This window comes from Coregonus lavaretus (genome assembly GCF_964263955.1).
Source record: "Coregonus lavaretus genome assembly, chromosome: 38".
Lineage (NCBI taxonomy): Eukaryota > Metazoa > Chordata > Actinopteri > Salmoniformes > Salmonidae > Coregonus > Coregonus lavaretus.
The window spans coordinates 7,140,305-7,155,210 of record NC_140025.1 but is presented as its reverse complement, the minus strand read 5'-3'; the positions used below and the strand labels follow the sequence as shown (position 1 = coordinate 7,155,210).

The window sequence follows — 14,906 nt, the reverse complement described above, 5'->3', positions numbered from 1 at the left end:
GTCACATGCACCGAATACAACAGGTGTAGACCTTACTTACAAGCCCTTAACCAACAATGCAGTTCAAGAAATAGAGAAATAGTCACCTCTTTGGGCAAATAGTACCCTAGACTGTCCTGATCATCTTGTTGAGAATTCCAGATAATTCCTCCATCCAAGCAGAAATGTCCCATCCACATAGTAGGATTTTAGAAGTGCAGATAGACCAAAGCCCAGTCTATTTTACCGTTACTATAGTCAAGTCTGTGGGTTATGGTATTTTAATATAGATGTTACCATTTTTGTAATCAACTTAGTTAGCTAGTAAAATGAACTTTTTTTTTTGTCTTTTAGATGGGCGGACCGGAAACCCAGTTACAAAACTCAGGTCTACAGCTGCCATTTTCTGGTAGGAAAGAGAAATGGCCCAGTATTTAGCATAAAAAGGTAGCTCATCCACCATGGCAGAAGAGGAAGATCATCCACCATGGCAGAAGAGGAAGATCATCCACCATGGCAGAAGAAAAGATCATCCACCATGGCAGAAGAGGAAGATCCAGACTGTTGATTGGGAAACCAGAACAAACAATGAGACATTGGGTGTTGCGGGACCACTTGTCACATTGTCCAAGGTGGGTTTGTGTTATGATAAACAATGCGTTTTCTGTCCAGATAAAGATGGTGATACAGCATTGAAAAATACCCACCACTGACCAAATGTCACTTTGTTTTCCAGTCCAACAGGAGTGCATCCTCAGACCATCCGGTGCATGGACATCCTGTGCCAGTGTGATCCGAGCACGAGCTTCCAGTTGTGGAGACTACATCACATCGAGCCTGTGGACGGACAGGTCAGTAACTCATCAAATATGATACAATATTGTTTAAGACATTGGATTTGTAGATGCATCGAAATTTTGACTTTATGTCCCCTTTTCCCCTATGTTTTAGACATGAGTCATGACATGCGGAACATCAGGCTCACCCCACGAGAAGCAGTGCATGATCAACGTCACCCTCAGCAAGGAAATCTGCTGGAAGTGATGTCTTACCCCCAGAGTGAGAGAGAACCTCATTTAAACATCACAGATATAAATTCCCACTGTGCCCATGATCAAATGCAATGTGAATTGTGTTGTATTACTGAATGAAACTGAGGAGATGCACGCAGACCAGCATTTATGATTGAACTTACGTTAACTACATTACTTTAGTTGGCTGCTTTGAGCAAAACTTGAATGTAATATAACCTATTCTAGATGCCTATTGTTTGCGTATGATCTTTAATCATTGTTCACTTGTTTCTCAACAATGTCAGGTACAGGAAGGGATGACTGGGGCCTTCAGTAAGTAAGACACAGAGGGTAAGAAATTATTTGAACATCACAGATGTACATTTCCAGTGTGCCCATGATAAAGTACTACATTACTTTAGTTGGCTGCTTTGAGCAAAACTTGTATGTAATATAAGGCATTCAGTGAGCCTAGTGTGTGTATGTGGAATATTTTTGGACCATTGGCTTCCCTGAAAACAGGTACTAACAGGAGGAGCAATAGGAGTCTGCCAGAGGTCGTCACCCTGAATGGGGATGGAGGCTTTAGTGGTCCACACAACAAAGAAGTAGGTGTCCCTTCCAGTGATGTGGAGCTGCTCTTGGACCTCACGGAGGCTGTAAGACCCTCCCTCCTTGATATATAAATCCTTCGACATCCCTGCACCATAGGGACACTTGACCTCCACCACTGCTGTGGTGCCCACCAGACCATCCGGTGAAGCACCCAGGATCCCAGACCCCAAGACCCAAAACCCTGACTCCTGCACATTCATCCCTGTAGCCATTTTGAACGCCTTGACGTTCTCCTCTTCGTTATCTGGGCCCCACTTTACAGACAACACCCATCCAACGACTGAACACCTTGAAATGCATTCGTTGTAAGAAATGTGCTATATAAATAAAGTTTGATTTGATTTATGACATTACAGCTGTAGAATATTTAATTGCAGTTTTTCCATAAACTTTTAATTGTTAACTTGGGATTTTATCACTTGACGTATCAATTATATAGTGGAAACGATCCTTTAAACCAAGACTGTGTGAATGCATGTACCACTCCGAATAAATAAATACTGTGCCTTTGAAGATTTGTCTCAGGTCATGAAACTACAATGAATGTCAATAGATTTTTGGATTAATTCTCATCAATGACAACATTCTAGAACTGAGTTATCAATCATCAAAGTCTGATATCCAGGGTAATCTGGTTAATGATTTTATAATTGATTAAGTGGCTCTTTCCTTGTAGAATGTTGACAGCTGTATAAGACACACTGTATTGCTAAGATGCTCAAACATAGCATAACATAACAGTTGCCCCTCCCTATAGCTGCACTTCTCCACAAGGTCAGACTTCTAGTGGTCTTCTCCCCTTTTAATGCACTTGAAAAATGTACTTTAATGCATCCTTGAAAAATGCCATAAGGTCTGAAATATACACCAAAGTCGACATACTGTACAAACAATTATCTTGGCTAAGTAAAACAAAATGATTGTTTTGATATACTGCTCTGCTAACTAAAGTGTAGTCAGTGGCTAGCTAAGACAAAGGAAGGGGACAAAAATTAATGGATTGGGCTGGTGAATGGTAGCTGGTAGTGCCAACTAGAGATGATGTGCAGGAGCTTCCTGCAGGAATTTGTAGTCTTCTTGCTGAGGTCTTCTCTGTTGCTAATTAGCATTTTGAATTAAATTGAGGTGAATATATTGACAAAACTCACCTTGTCCGAGAGAGAATTACATGGCCATCAAAACGTCACGCCTGGGTAAACCTACACGAAACACAGACCTTATATGAAGTAGTTTTAAAATCCCAAACGCAAAAATGCATGGTAAACAAACGATTGGGAACATTACCGAGTTTTACCGCTAGGTTTCGTGGGTATTATGACGTGTCCACCATGCCAGACTATTTGCTAGGTTGCGCTCTGAAGTTGTTTCCATCCGGAATATTAACAAGGGGACACTATCTCTCCTCCACATTTACTGGATTGGTGGAACAGTGCAGAAGAGAAACTGCCCCCACAGTTTAAAAAAATTAAATATCGTCAAGACCAGAAGGTGGGGGATCTATATAGTTTCAGGGGTTTATTTTATGCCTGGCAACGTTAGGTTATTTGTAGGCAGTTGGCGTGTAGCCTACACACACCAGCATTTTTTGTGATTGAATTGTAGGCTACCGGTAATTGCATTTACCCAATACCATTATGATTTTCCTGTGATGTTTTATTGACGTGTGTAGTGATGAAAAAAACTAGCCATACACACTCAAATAATTAATACCACTCAAATGGGTAGTCCCTCTAAATAAATGCTATTAGCATATTCTTACAATGAAACAGATTATCTAGATGCCATGCCAAGGAGAGTGATTGACATGCATGATCATTTTTTTTTAAATCAGCAGAAATTACTTCACTTGTTATACTGTTAACTGTAGTCAGTTCTCTGCTGTAATGTCTGTCTGACTGATCATGTGACATTAAACTAAATACAATCAAATTGTATTGGTCACATACACATGTTTAGCAGATGTAATTGCGGGTGTAGCGAAATGCTTGTGCTTCTAGCTCCAACAGTGCAGTACTATCTAACGAGTAATATCTAACAATTTCACAACATATACCCAATACACACAAATCTAAGTAAAGAATGAATGAAGAATATATACATATATGGACGAGCGATGTCAGAGCGGCATGGACTAAAATACAGTAGAATAGTATAGAATACAGTATATACATATGAGATGAGTAATGCAAGATATGTAAACATTATTAAAGTGGCTAGTGTTCCATTTCTTAAAGTGGCCAGTGATTTCTAGTCTATGTCTATAGGCAGCAGCCTCTAATGTGCTAGTGATGGCTGTTTAACAGTCTGATGGCCTTGAGATAGAAGCTGTTTTTCAGTCTCTTGGTCCCAGCTTTGATGCACCTGTACTGACCTCGCCTTCTGGATGATAGTGGGGTGAACAGGCAGTGGCTCGGGTGGTTGATGTCCTTGATTATCTTTTTGGCCTTCCTGTGACGTCGGGTGCTGTAGGTGTCCTGGAGGGCGCGTAGTTTGCTCCCGGTAACGTGTTGTGCAGACCGCACCACCCTCTGGAGAGCCTTGCGGTTGCGGGTGGTGCAGTTGCCGTACCAGGCGGTGATACAGCCCGACAGGATGCTCTCAATTGTGCATCTGTAAAAGTTTGTGAGGGTTTTAGGTGCCAAGCCAAATTTCTTTAGCCTCCTGAGGTTGAAGAGGCTCTGTTGCGCCTTCTTCAGCACACTGTCTGTGTGGGTGGTCCATTTCAGTTTGTCAGTGATGTGTACGCCAAGGAACTTGAAGCTTTCCACATTATCCACTGCAGGCCCGTCAATGTGGATAGGGGGGTGCACCTTCTGCTGTTTCCTGAAGTCCACGATCATCTCCTTTGTTTTGTTGACAGAGTGGCATTTTGTGGTAACTTGAAAAGGAATGTCCACACGTTTCAATGGTAATTGCCTTTACTTGTAAACTAGAAAATAAAGGTGTACAGCAACCATGTACAAACGGTAGAATACTGAGAGCGATATTGTGATGAGGTGGTGTTGAAGAATTCAGGCGCAGAAGGGTAAATCACAGAATAACAGGCTTTAATCCGCAAAATACAGGTTTACGCAGAAATGTGTCAAACACACTCCAGGGCACAAAACAGGCGCACTGGAAAATACAAGGCACACAGGAAAATACTCCCGTCGATACACAATACACAAGCTCCACCGAGCTTCACAAACCTCCACAATAAACAATCACCCACACAGACAATGAATTTACCCCAAGTAGGGAAAGGATGGCGGGGTTGAAAAGTAATAAAGGGGAGTATATATATAAAAAACATGGGGGATTGGAAGTGATGCAGACAATTACATTGATAGAAGTTACAATCTATCTGCAATATTAAGCTGATCTATCCCCCCCCCCCCCCCCCCAAAAAAAAAGGAAGCAGAGGGAACACTTATACCATGACTAATGAGGGAATAAGTACCAGGTGTGTGTGATTGAAGACAAGACAAATGGAGTGATGATAAATGGATCGGCAGTAGCTAGTAAGCCGGTGACGCCGAACGCCAAAACCTGCCCGAACAAGGAGGGGAGGCAGCCTCGGCTGAAGTCGTGACAGATATAGCCAACTTAACATGAGGAAGTGTCCCGTTTTACTTCCCCGACTCTGGGCAATGACATCACAGGAGGGTAAAGGTCACGGTCAATACCAATGTCCATAATAACAATGCTTACATGAATAGACATAATACTATACTGCAGTTAAGTACAATTCAGTAGGAATTATTTGTATAGTGTCCACCGTATAACACATTTGTACAATGACCAGAATAAACAATGTAGGCCCAGTTCAATCCATTCTTCCATTTGTTTGTAGAGAAAGTCAAGCTGCTTTTCACTGAAGTTAACTGAATCTGAGCATAAAATGGGCCAATCTTTCTCAAACCTTTCCCCGCTTTGACAGTGCAGGCAGCTGTACGCCTACCATCCCACTGCATTACTCCCTCTTATTGCTCAGAGAGGAGAGGAAGAATGTATCTTTCTATAAGTTTAAAACCCCTCCTTTGAAATTATTTTCTTTTTACTGTAACGTTCATCTCGCTCATGAAAGCATTTTTGGTTGTATTCTGACACCTTCTGGACAACATGTATATTGCAGCCAATGAGTGAAACAGCATAAATGCCAGCTTCTACACAAACTCTAAGCTCTCTCATAGAAACATAAAAACAAACAAAAATACACCAAAAACTGTAATGGTGGTGCAGAGTAGGACAAACACAGGTCAGCACTGACAACTGAATACATGCAGAAAATAAAACATCTATTAGGTCATGGGATAGTTCACCCAAATTACAAAATTACATATTGGTTTCCTTACCCTGTAAGCCAGGGGTTTCCCAACAATGTTGGCCCGTGACCCAATTTGGATTAAAAATAAATAAATGCGACCCCACCATGTGAAAAAAGTGATGTAATCAACAGCCAATGTTTACTTTTTTAATTTGGGCTATGACTGTCTATTACAAATCAGTCTGACAGTTCTTTTGACAGTGTTTCAATCTGAAGGAAGTATGGCTTGAAGTGACTGAAATGCATCAGAAAGGTATTGGGAAGTTCAGAAGATCATCAGGCAATACTTTTGCATGATCTTTTGTGTAGGAAAGAACATTATCATTGATAATGTTCTTTTTCCCCCAGTCTGATTTAGTGCCTGGTCTTGTCCACTCTGGTTTGTGGGCATTGTAGAGGGAAAGATAATAGTATTTTGTAGCGTGAACGGTTCAAAAGATAGAAACACATTTGTAGGAAGAAAACAGAAACCACTCTGTTTATTACAACGCATCTAGCGTAACCCCGGTTCTATGAACCAAGCCCAATTTATTTTATTTCAGAGTTTCTCCCGCTACCCTAATTTTCAAATTAGGTGACCCCACATGGGGCCACAACCCCTAGTTTGGGAAACACTGCTGAAATAAAACCAAAGCATGGCTTGCTGTCATACCTTGTCAGTAGACTGATTACAGGGTAAGGAAACAAATGTGTCATTTTGTAATTTGGTTGAACTATCCCTTTAAACAAAGCAACCTCCTGGACTTTACAATCTGATAAAAACGGTTAAAATAAAAACAAACAAATAACTAACTAATCCTTTATTAGTTGCACTATTGTAGAATATGAGGGGATAATTCACTTGATACCCACCTCTGTTCAAACACTGTTAGTTTCATGCTTTGTTAAACGGGGGTGATGTCGCGTTCACCAGATCACACCCACGCAGTTTAGCAGCAGGGCTGAGCTCCCTCCCACTGCCTGTGGTGCCGCCGCCTACAATCACTATTGCCATGGCAACACATCAGTGACTTGCATTGGCAGGGAGGCCATCACACAGGGCTGAGACTGGGAGGATGGGAGGGAGGGATCTACACGTGTGGGTGTTCAGTGATGAGTTGACCTGATCTCAGGAGAAAATCTGTGCGTGTGTGTGTGAGAAAGAGAGCGAGATGAGAGAGGCGGAGAGGGAGGAGAGAGAGCGAAAGAGAGAGATGTGAAGTATGAAAAGGACCTGCGTCAGAGTGAGCAGAGAGAGTCATCGGGCAGTTTCCGAATGTTTTAATATGACGCTGATGCAAATGCATTACCCCAGACAGCGGTTCATCATCCCTTTCTTTTTTAAGAAGAGAAAGTGTTGACTGGACCACATTCAGTCTGTCTGTCTGCGCTCATTATACCTTATAAATACCAGCGTAGGTTCTCTGCCATACAACATTTTAACTGTAAAAAAAAATAATAATAACGTTTTTTCTTCTAAATGTTGTTATTTTATCGCAGGACATAATAATAATAATAATGGATGAATATAAAATATATTTTTTAAATCTGATAACATAGAAAATATAACTTTCCTTCTTTCTGGATCAGACATTACATTGACATTTTAGTCATTTAGCAGACGCTCTTATCCAGAGCGACTTACAGTTAAGTGAGTGCATACATTTTTCATACTGGCCCCCCATGGGTATCGAACCCACAACCCTGGCGTTGCAAGCGCCATGCTCTACCAACTGAGCTACACGGGGCGTATATATATAATACCATGAATGAGAAAAACAACCACCATAAAAAATAAAGTTTAATTATGTTTATGTGCTGTATAACAAAAAAAATATATTAGTGTTTAAAAAACAGGTGCATATCTACTGTGTAGGCAAGCCTAGACTAACTCGATCACTTACGATAACAGTGATAAGAACATGAATCAATGTACTATTAACATCTTGACTATCTATCACACTGCTGGACATGCATTGGTCTGTGAACATTATATGACACTGATTAAACTAAACCAGTACAGAGGACAGGAGAAGTAACCTAGCACAGAATAGAACAGACAGTGGGCCCAGAAAGTATGTACTTAGTACTTAAACAGTACTTACAAAAGTATTGCATTTGTAGCAGTCTTAATAAGCTAGAGAGACTATAATTACAAAACTGTTGTGACTGCGGGGACCCCAAAAAATACCAACAGACTCTAGAGCAAGACAGATTTACACATTGGAAACACAACATTAAACAACCATCTGAGAGCTAACTCTAACATACGAACATCTTGAATTATACATTGGTGGTCACAGTTGAAACACTGGTAGGATCTAACACTACTAGGCTAAGTAACATTAACATCTTATGATACCAGACACTTGTTTTCTCTAACAACAGTTATTCGGTTTTTGCTCTACACACATAAACACTGTATTGAGATTGACACCAACACTACACCGACAAAACCCTGCTTTTGGGATTAGGCTAATATTATTGTAATACTACAGGCCGAATTGGCCCTGTCAATCCTACAGTGAGAAATGTATTAAAACACAACTTTCTGGAGTGCAACAATATAACAGATAGTGATAGGGGTAAAAATCGATACAGTTACATATCGGGATATTATTTTTGACAATATATCGCAACATTATCTTGCACAATATCGCAATATTGTTTTTGTGCTCTTTAGCTGTATCGCAATATTATTTTTGTGCTCGTTAGCTGTGCAAAAACTCCAGTATTATTCCTTCTACAGCTTGTTATCCATCTTCCTTTTAAATGGTGAGCCAACATGCTTTTAGCACTTTTATTCACATGACTGATCAAAACACCTTTTTTCATGGCTCTCTCTTAACCCTCTCCAGCAGACATGGTGAGCAATATGTTTGGAACATTGAATTGCAATAGAATTGCAGTATCGAATCACAATACATATCGTATCGGCACCAAAGTATCTTGATAATATTGTATCTTGAGGTCCTTGGCAATTCCCAGCCCTAATAACAGACCAGGGGCCCTACTCAATAAAATGAGTAACTCAATTAATGTTGTGTTGAGGTCCAAATGTACATTCTTACAGTAAAGGATCGAGCAACCATGTGTTTGACAGACTCATCCAGGAAACTCGATTTGATTGACATACTGTAGGCCCCATCCCATGTCTAGGCCAACCCAGGGGCAGACTGGCCATCTGGCATTTGGGCAAATGCCAGGAGGGCTGGTCATTTTTTTTTGTCGCACAATTATCATGATCTGGCTATTAATGGGGGCCTCAACGGAAAAAATGGGCCGGTATGGGGACCTTGAGGATAGAAATGGGCCAGTGTTGGGGCCTCAAAGTAAGAAAATGCCAAGGCTGATTTCTGGTCCCAGTCCGTCCCTGGGCCGACCTATCCCATAACACTGATCTGAACTCTAACTGGAGTTCTATACACAAAACATTCTGCAGCCTCAGTTTAATTTACAGTACCACTCATAAATACATACAGTACATACATTAGCAGGAAGCGAAACTATAATTTCTCCTCTACAGATAGCTCTTTCTTTTCACCTCTGATTAAAACAGAATCCTACTGTATTCTTTATAGTACATCAGTTGCCCACCAATCGAACACAACAAGCCCAAAATAGCTTGGGGTAAAAAGAATACAACAAATGTTATTCGTTGTTCTTTTTCGTATAGCCTGATCCACCATCCTGACCGCTGCGCTCTCGTTTCACGTAACTTCATTCAAATTCATGTAGCGAAACAGAATGTAAGCTCAGGAGATCAGGATGGTCATTCAAGACTACTTTTCGTACCCATCATTCTTAAATAACATAATGTACAATCGATCAATAAATACATAAAGACCTTTACAGCATGAACGGTATCCTGTGAAAGGACATCCCTGTCCTGTTCAGTTTTCCCCAAAACTGAATCTATGCTCTAGTCTAGACGCTTTGGCAAAAACCTTAGACAAAATTAAAGAAAATAAATGCTATTTTTGAGGCAACGTTGGTTGTTAAGGCTCTACTGTGGCTGTGCTTGCTTTAGTATCCATTGATTTGACTGAGATAGATGCTTACTGTAAATAGTGTAAATTATTACTAAAACCGGATGAGGAAACAGACAAAGGATGGGAGGCACTATGTGGAATCCTCTGTTTCTGATTTGATGGTCTTCCTGTCAGTGTGGTTGGCCGCTTGATGTGAGGATCCATTCTCTAAGGTAAAATGCAACACAAAGAAAATATAATCAGATTAAAACATACCATGTATTTTCTGATCATATACACTCATACTGTAGCTTGAATGTAGGCAGGTATGTGCGTGCAACAGACCCTTACTAATACTCACTGTTTGTAGTGTGTATGTATATTAATACACGATTACACATATGTGACTCAAGAGTGAACATAAATTTGCATGAGTGGTGCTGTACCTGTTGCTGGTGTTTTGGCCTCATCTGTGTTATGGTTGTTATGGTAACGTTTGAGCTCATTGGCTAGCTGCTTCCCCAGGGGAAGCTCCCCCTCTGCCACACTCTTACTGGCCACCCGCAAGTTCATTGGTCGCTCGTCTGAAAACACACATAAACACACAGACAAACAAACATTAGGGCATGGATAAACCATTGAGATACACACTGCCATAATACAGGATAAATTCCATTGGCACTGCTGTTACTGTATCATTCAAGAAGCTGCTTAGATGACACAGAAAACGACATTAACATTCTGCCTCTCAAAATCTTGAGAGATCTGATGCACATTTTGCTGTGGGCCCAAGTTTATACGCCACTCGGTGCCAAAAAAACTTTTATACTCTTCTTCTTATTCAACTTGAATAAGGTGCTTTTAATAGCTTATGAAGGAGACAGGATGAGAGAGAGAGAAAGAGAGAGAGATAGAGAGAGAGAGAGAGAGAGAGAGAGAGAGAGAGAGAGAGAGAGAGAGAGAGAGAGAGAGAGAGAGAGAGAGAGAGAGAGAGAGAGAGAGAGAGAGCGAGAGAGAGAGAGAGAGAGAGAGAGAGAGAGAGAGGGACGCCCCTGGGCAGCAACATGGCGGAGGAGGTAAACAGGCGTGGGAGAGTTAATGACAGGAGCAGAGAGAGGATAATTATGGGTAACATGAATATAATGAGCTGTCAGGAGCATGGGCCGTGAGAGAGAGAAAAGGATGAGTGAGAAAAGGATGAAAATGGGATGAGTCCCTGAGGGATGGCTAAGGCTTAATACAGTTATGATTCCTCCTCACTTTGAGAAGTGTGAAAAAAAGATATCAACTGATTCCCTGACTTATAAGATAAGATTTGAAGGCTGGAAATGGTGGTTCCCAGAGCTGTGAATTTGGAGCATGAGTATAACACTCATGTAGGAGCATACTACAAAGAGAGTTGCAGAAGACAGACAGTATCATCACCTTGGTGCTCTGTGCTTTTGTCTACCGACGTGCCGTTGTTGCCTGGAGGCTCACTGAGGTACTTCAAAGCCCCTGCAGGTATCCTCCAGTCCAGAGCATGTAACCTCTCCTGTACCGCCGCCTCATGGAGGATCTCCATCTGTCTGGCTAACAGACGGTCCAACTGCACCTGTTAAAACACAATACATTTACAGTTCGTTAGCAACTGCTCCTACTCTTTTCTGCTAGCTACAGTAACGTAACATTGTAGTGTCAAAAACATGCCTCCAAAAATGACAGTGTCAAATAAACGTGTCTCCTGTAATGTTCACATATTATAATCCACTTTTCAAGCATGTTACCTGAAGGTTTCTCCCAACTATCTCCTCTCCTTTGGACTTGGCGCAAGCTAGCTGTTCCCTCAGTATGCCCTGTCTCATGTGGATGGCCTGCAGAGCCTCCTGGATGTCAAAGAAGTTCTCCTCTGTCTTTATTCTTTTAGGAGACGGCTCATCTCTGTCTCCGCAGCGAGACCTAGAGTGGAGAAGACAATACATTATCTTCAGTTTGTTTGCAGAGAAACATTGAAAGATATGGAAAGCATAGTCTGAACATTACATTAATGATACCATACGATAATTTACATAACTTAAAAATATGTCTCCGTAAAAATTGAACACATTACAGTCATTCGTTACATAGTAATAACCATGAGGAGAAAATGTATTTAGCATGTAAATAAGTCACCCATGCTTACCAACTTCCTTTAGCATTACTAACTCTAACAAGCAAGGTTGCGTGAGGTGCAGTGGCTCTTACTTGCTGGTCCTGTAGGTGTATTTGTAGGTCACCTCTCTGGAGATCTGCCTGGCCAGACCAAACAGCTCGTCTCTACGGGTCAGTAGTACCATGTCTCTCATACACAGCTGGGCTGCTGCTTCGTTCACTGTCAGCTGAAAGACAGAACACAGATGATAATAAGTCATGTTGTCAACTATAACTGGAGATACACAATTCTGTCAGTGAACTCTTCAGTTGTAACGTCTACCACTACCGACCTACTTTTAGACAGCTGAAGCAAGCACACACATTTTCTTCAGGTGATTTACCTTTTGTAGTTTTCGCCTCTTATTTGTGGAACTGAGGTTTGTCACTAGTATTGCACTGCCACTGAGCATACTAGCCTAGTACTGCAAAAGGATCCCATCTCTTATCCCTACCTCATGAAGCGTCAGTTGTTTGCCGTCCCTCCTCTTCGAGTCGAAGCGTCCGTAGATGGCGCTATACTTCCTGATCTCCTCCTCTCTCCTTGGATCATCATCACTCATATCAAAGATGTGGCTAATCATCTTGGCAAGTTTCTTATTGGTCTTCAGCTGCTCTTTGACCTCCGCGGGGTCGCTCTTTGGCAGGGCCGGGGTCATCCGGTCCACACACTCCAGGACAGACTGCAAAGCTGCAGCGTCAAGTGCCTCCAGACCCTCTCGGGGGGATGACGGAGACCCCCGGTCGGACGGAGAGAGGCTCTGTTCGCTGTCGTTACTGTGACCCGACCAGAAGCGCCCCTCGCTGCCGCTCTGCAGCGGAGATCCCCCTGACACTCTGTCCTTGGCCACTTCCAGCTTTCCTGGTTCCAGACATGTCGCAGCCATGATTTTGGGTACCTTGCCATGGGTCTCGCCACGGGCGCTGCTGTTACCCCCTCGCTCCGCGCTGACTGGTGTAGGTGACCCCTCGGGTAACTTATAGACTGGTATACTACACACCGGTACAGATGTCAGGGGCTGATTAAACAACGTTGGATTGGTGACCCAGTCTCGCAGGGATTTCTGGAGCCTCCGGACGTGCAGGGGCTTGCTGGCCATGCCCACCAAAGCCATAATCTCTAGGAATTCCTCCTCCCCGGCCTCACAGAGCTGCTGCACGTCGTCTCCTCCCTGCTGGATGAAGGCCTCGTAGTAATACAGCAGGTTGGCCCTCTGGAGGATTCGGTAGAGCTGCAGCTCCCCCAGAGTTCTGGGCAACGCCGCCGCCATGCCTGGGAGAGAGAACACAAGACGGGTTAGGCAAGAGGTTCTGCCCGACCAGAGAGTGTTGGTGTGTGTGTGTGTGCATGCGTGTGTTTTGGGGTGTGGGGGTGTGTGTGTGTCTGTCTGTGTGTGTGTATGTGTGCGTGTGTGTGTGTGTTTGTGTGTGTGACTGACTGACTGGCTGACTGACTGAGAGAGGAAGAGGCACTCCCTCCACTCTGTCTGAGTTTCCTTTGTAAGTTCTGCAGTACTAGGGCTGCAGAAGGAAGAGTGGCGGTTAGCAGTTAGAGTCCTGTTAGTTGCTGATGGGACCACATGGCTCACTCCTCCTTTGCAGCATGTGTAGCTGGCCTCTCTCTCTCACACACACAGGCTCCACTTGCTTTAGCCATGGGATTGTTAACTACCCATTTCTTGCAAGTTAGAGGACTATGTCACAAATAATTCAATATTGCTGAACGACCTTTAGTTATGTGAATAATATAATTTGATTGTTTATCATCAATGTGCATTCAGAGAGTGTTTGCAAACAACTGCACAAACACCACCTGCTAATCCACTATTCCTCAGTTCATGATAGGTCTGCACTTGCAGTCCTACAACTACTTTATAACCACTGCTGTCAAAACCTCAGGGCAAAATGCAAAGCAACTTGATTAAACTCAACCTTCCACAGAACAGTGCAAATCAAGAGGCACTCAAGACATCACAATCACATAGGCAAATCAAGTCAATATGATCATGGAATATTTGCACAAATCAACCAAGCTAAATAGAAAATAAAATACATTCGTTTTAAAACACACAAAAAGTAAAAAGGTAAATGCAAAATGCAGTAAAACAGCACCAGATTCAATGTAACTCAAAACCGGTCTTGCAAGTAAATCCACATCAGGAAGATGAGTAAACATACCAATTGTCGGCAATAATAGAACAGTGCTGCAACATTGTATCAAGGCTACAACTTGTTACATTATTGTCATAGCCCAATAACTTCTTCCAACGATGTATTATAATTGTTACATACCTGGTGAACGTTGGTCCCCTTTCGTTTCCTTTTTCTAGTTGTTACAATGTATCAGCTACAGTTAAGCCTGAACTGCCATAAACTGTAACTGAAGAAACTGTTTACAAAAATCCGTAGATCCCAAAGACGCGCTCTAATTTCCTAATAAACGCGCTCTCTGGCCTAAAAAGTCCTCGCGTTCTTCGACAACGTTTACCTTCCCTTCTTCGCCTCCTTGAATAGAAATACGATTGTGTTGAACGTCTCTAGACTAGATGAGTGTGAGGCGGCTATTGCAATTGGGATATTCCGCGGTTGCTACAGTGCTCACTCCCACGCGCCTGCGTGACGCAAATCCTGGCGTGGGCGGACAGGGGCGTGGGAGGCTTCTGCATGGAATACCAAGCACCATATCTCAGCAGCGGCAGAGGCAGGCAGCGTCGGTCAACTGGGACTGTGTGAGTCGAGTAGAGTAGACCCTAAAACGTCCTATAGGCTATATGCCTGTACAGAAGTGAAACTATTGACATTCAGATAGACTAATAAGGATTGGCTCAAATCATCTATGATGTAATTATGTTCTTTGATCTTTTAATTTCTTCA

General features: G+C 42.4%; 1 protein-coding gene across 1 annotated transcript; it reads right to left on the bottom strand.

The window, feature by feature from the left end:
- Window positions 1–7,675: 7,675 nt before the first annotated feature.
- LOC311112405 (NGFI-A-binding protein 1-like) lies at window positions 7,676–14,625 on the bottom strand. Its single transcript, XM_084155514.1, has 7 exons — window positions 14,325–14,625; window positions 12,488–13,305; window positions 12,087–12,220; window positions 11,630–11,801; window positions 11,289–11,457; window positions 10,310–10,447; window positions 7,676–10,091 (listed from the first exon to the last, which is right to left on the bottom strand). Exons 2-7 carry the CDS (start codon window positions 13,301–13,303, stop codon window positions 10,015–10,017), a joined length of 1,506 nt encoding a protein of 501 aa, XP_084011640.1. The 5' UTR covers window positions 13,304–13,305; window positions 14,325–14,625; the 3' UTR covers window positions 7,676–10,014.
- Between the last annotated feature and the right edge of the window lie 281 nt (window positions 14,626–14,906).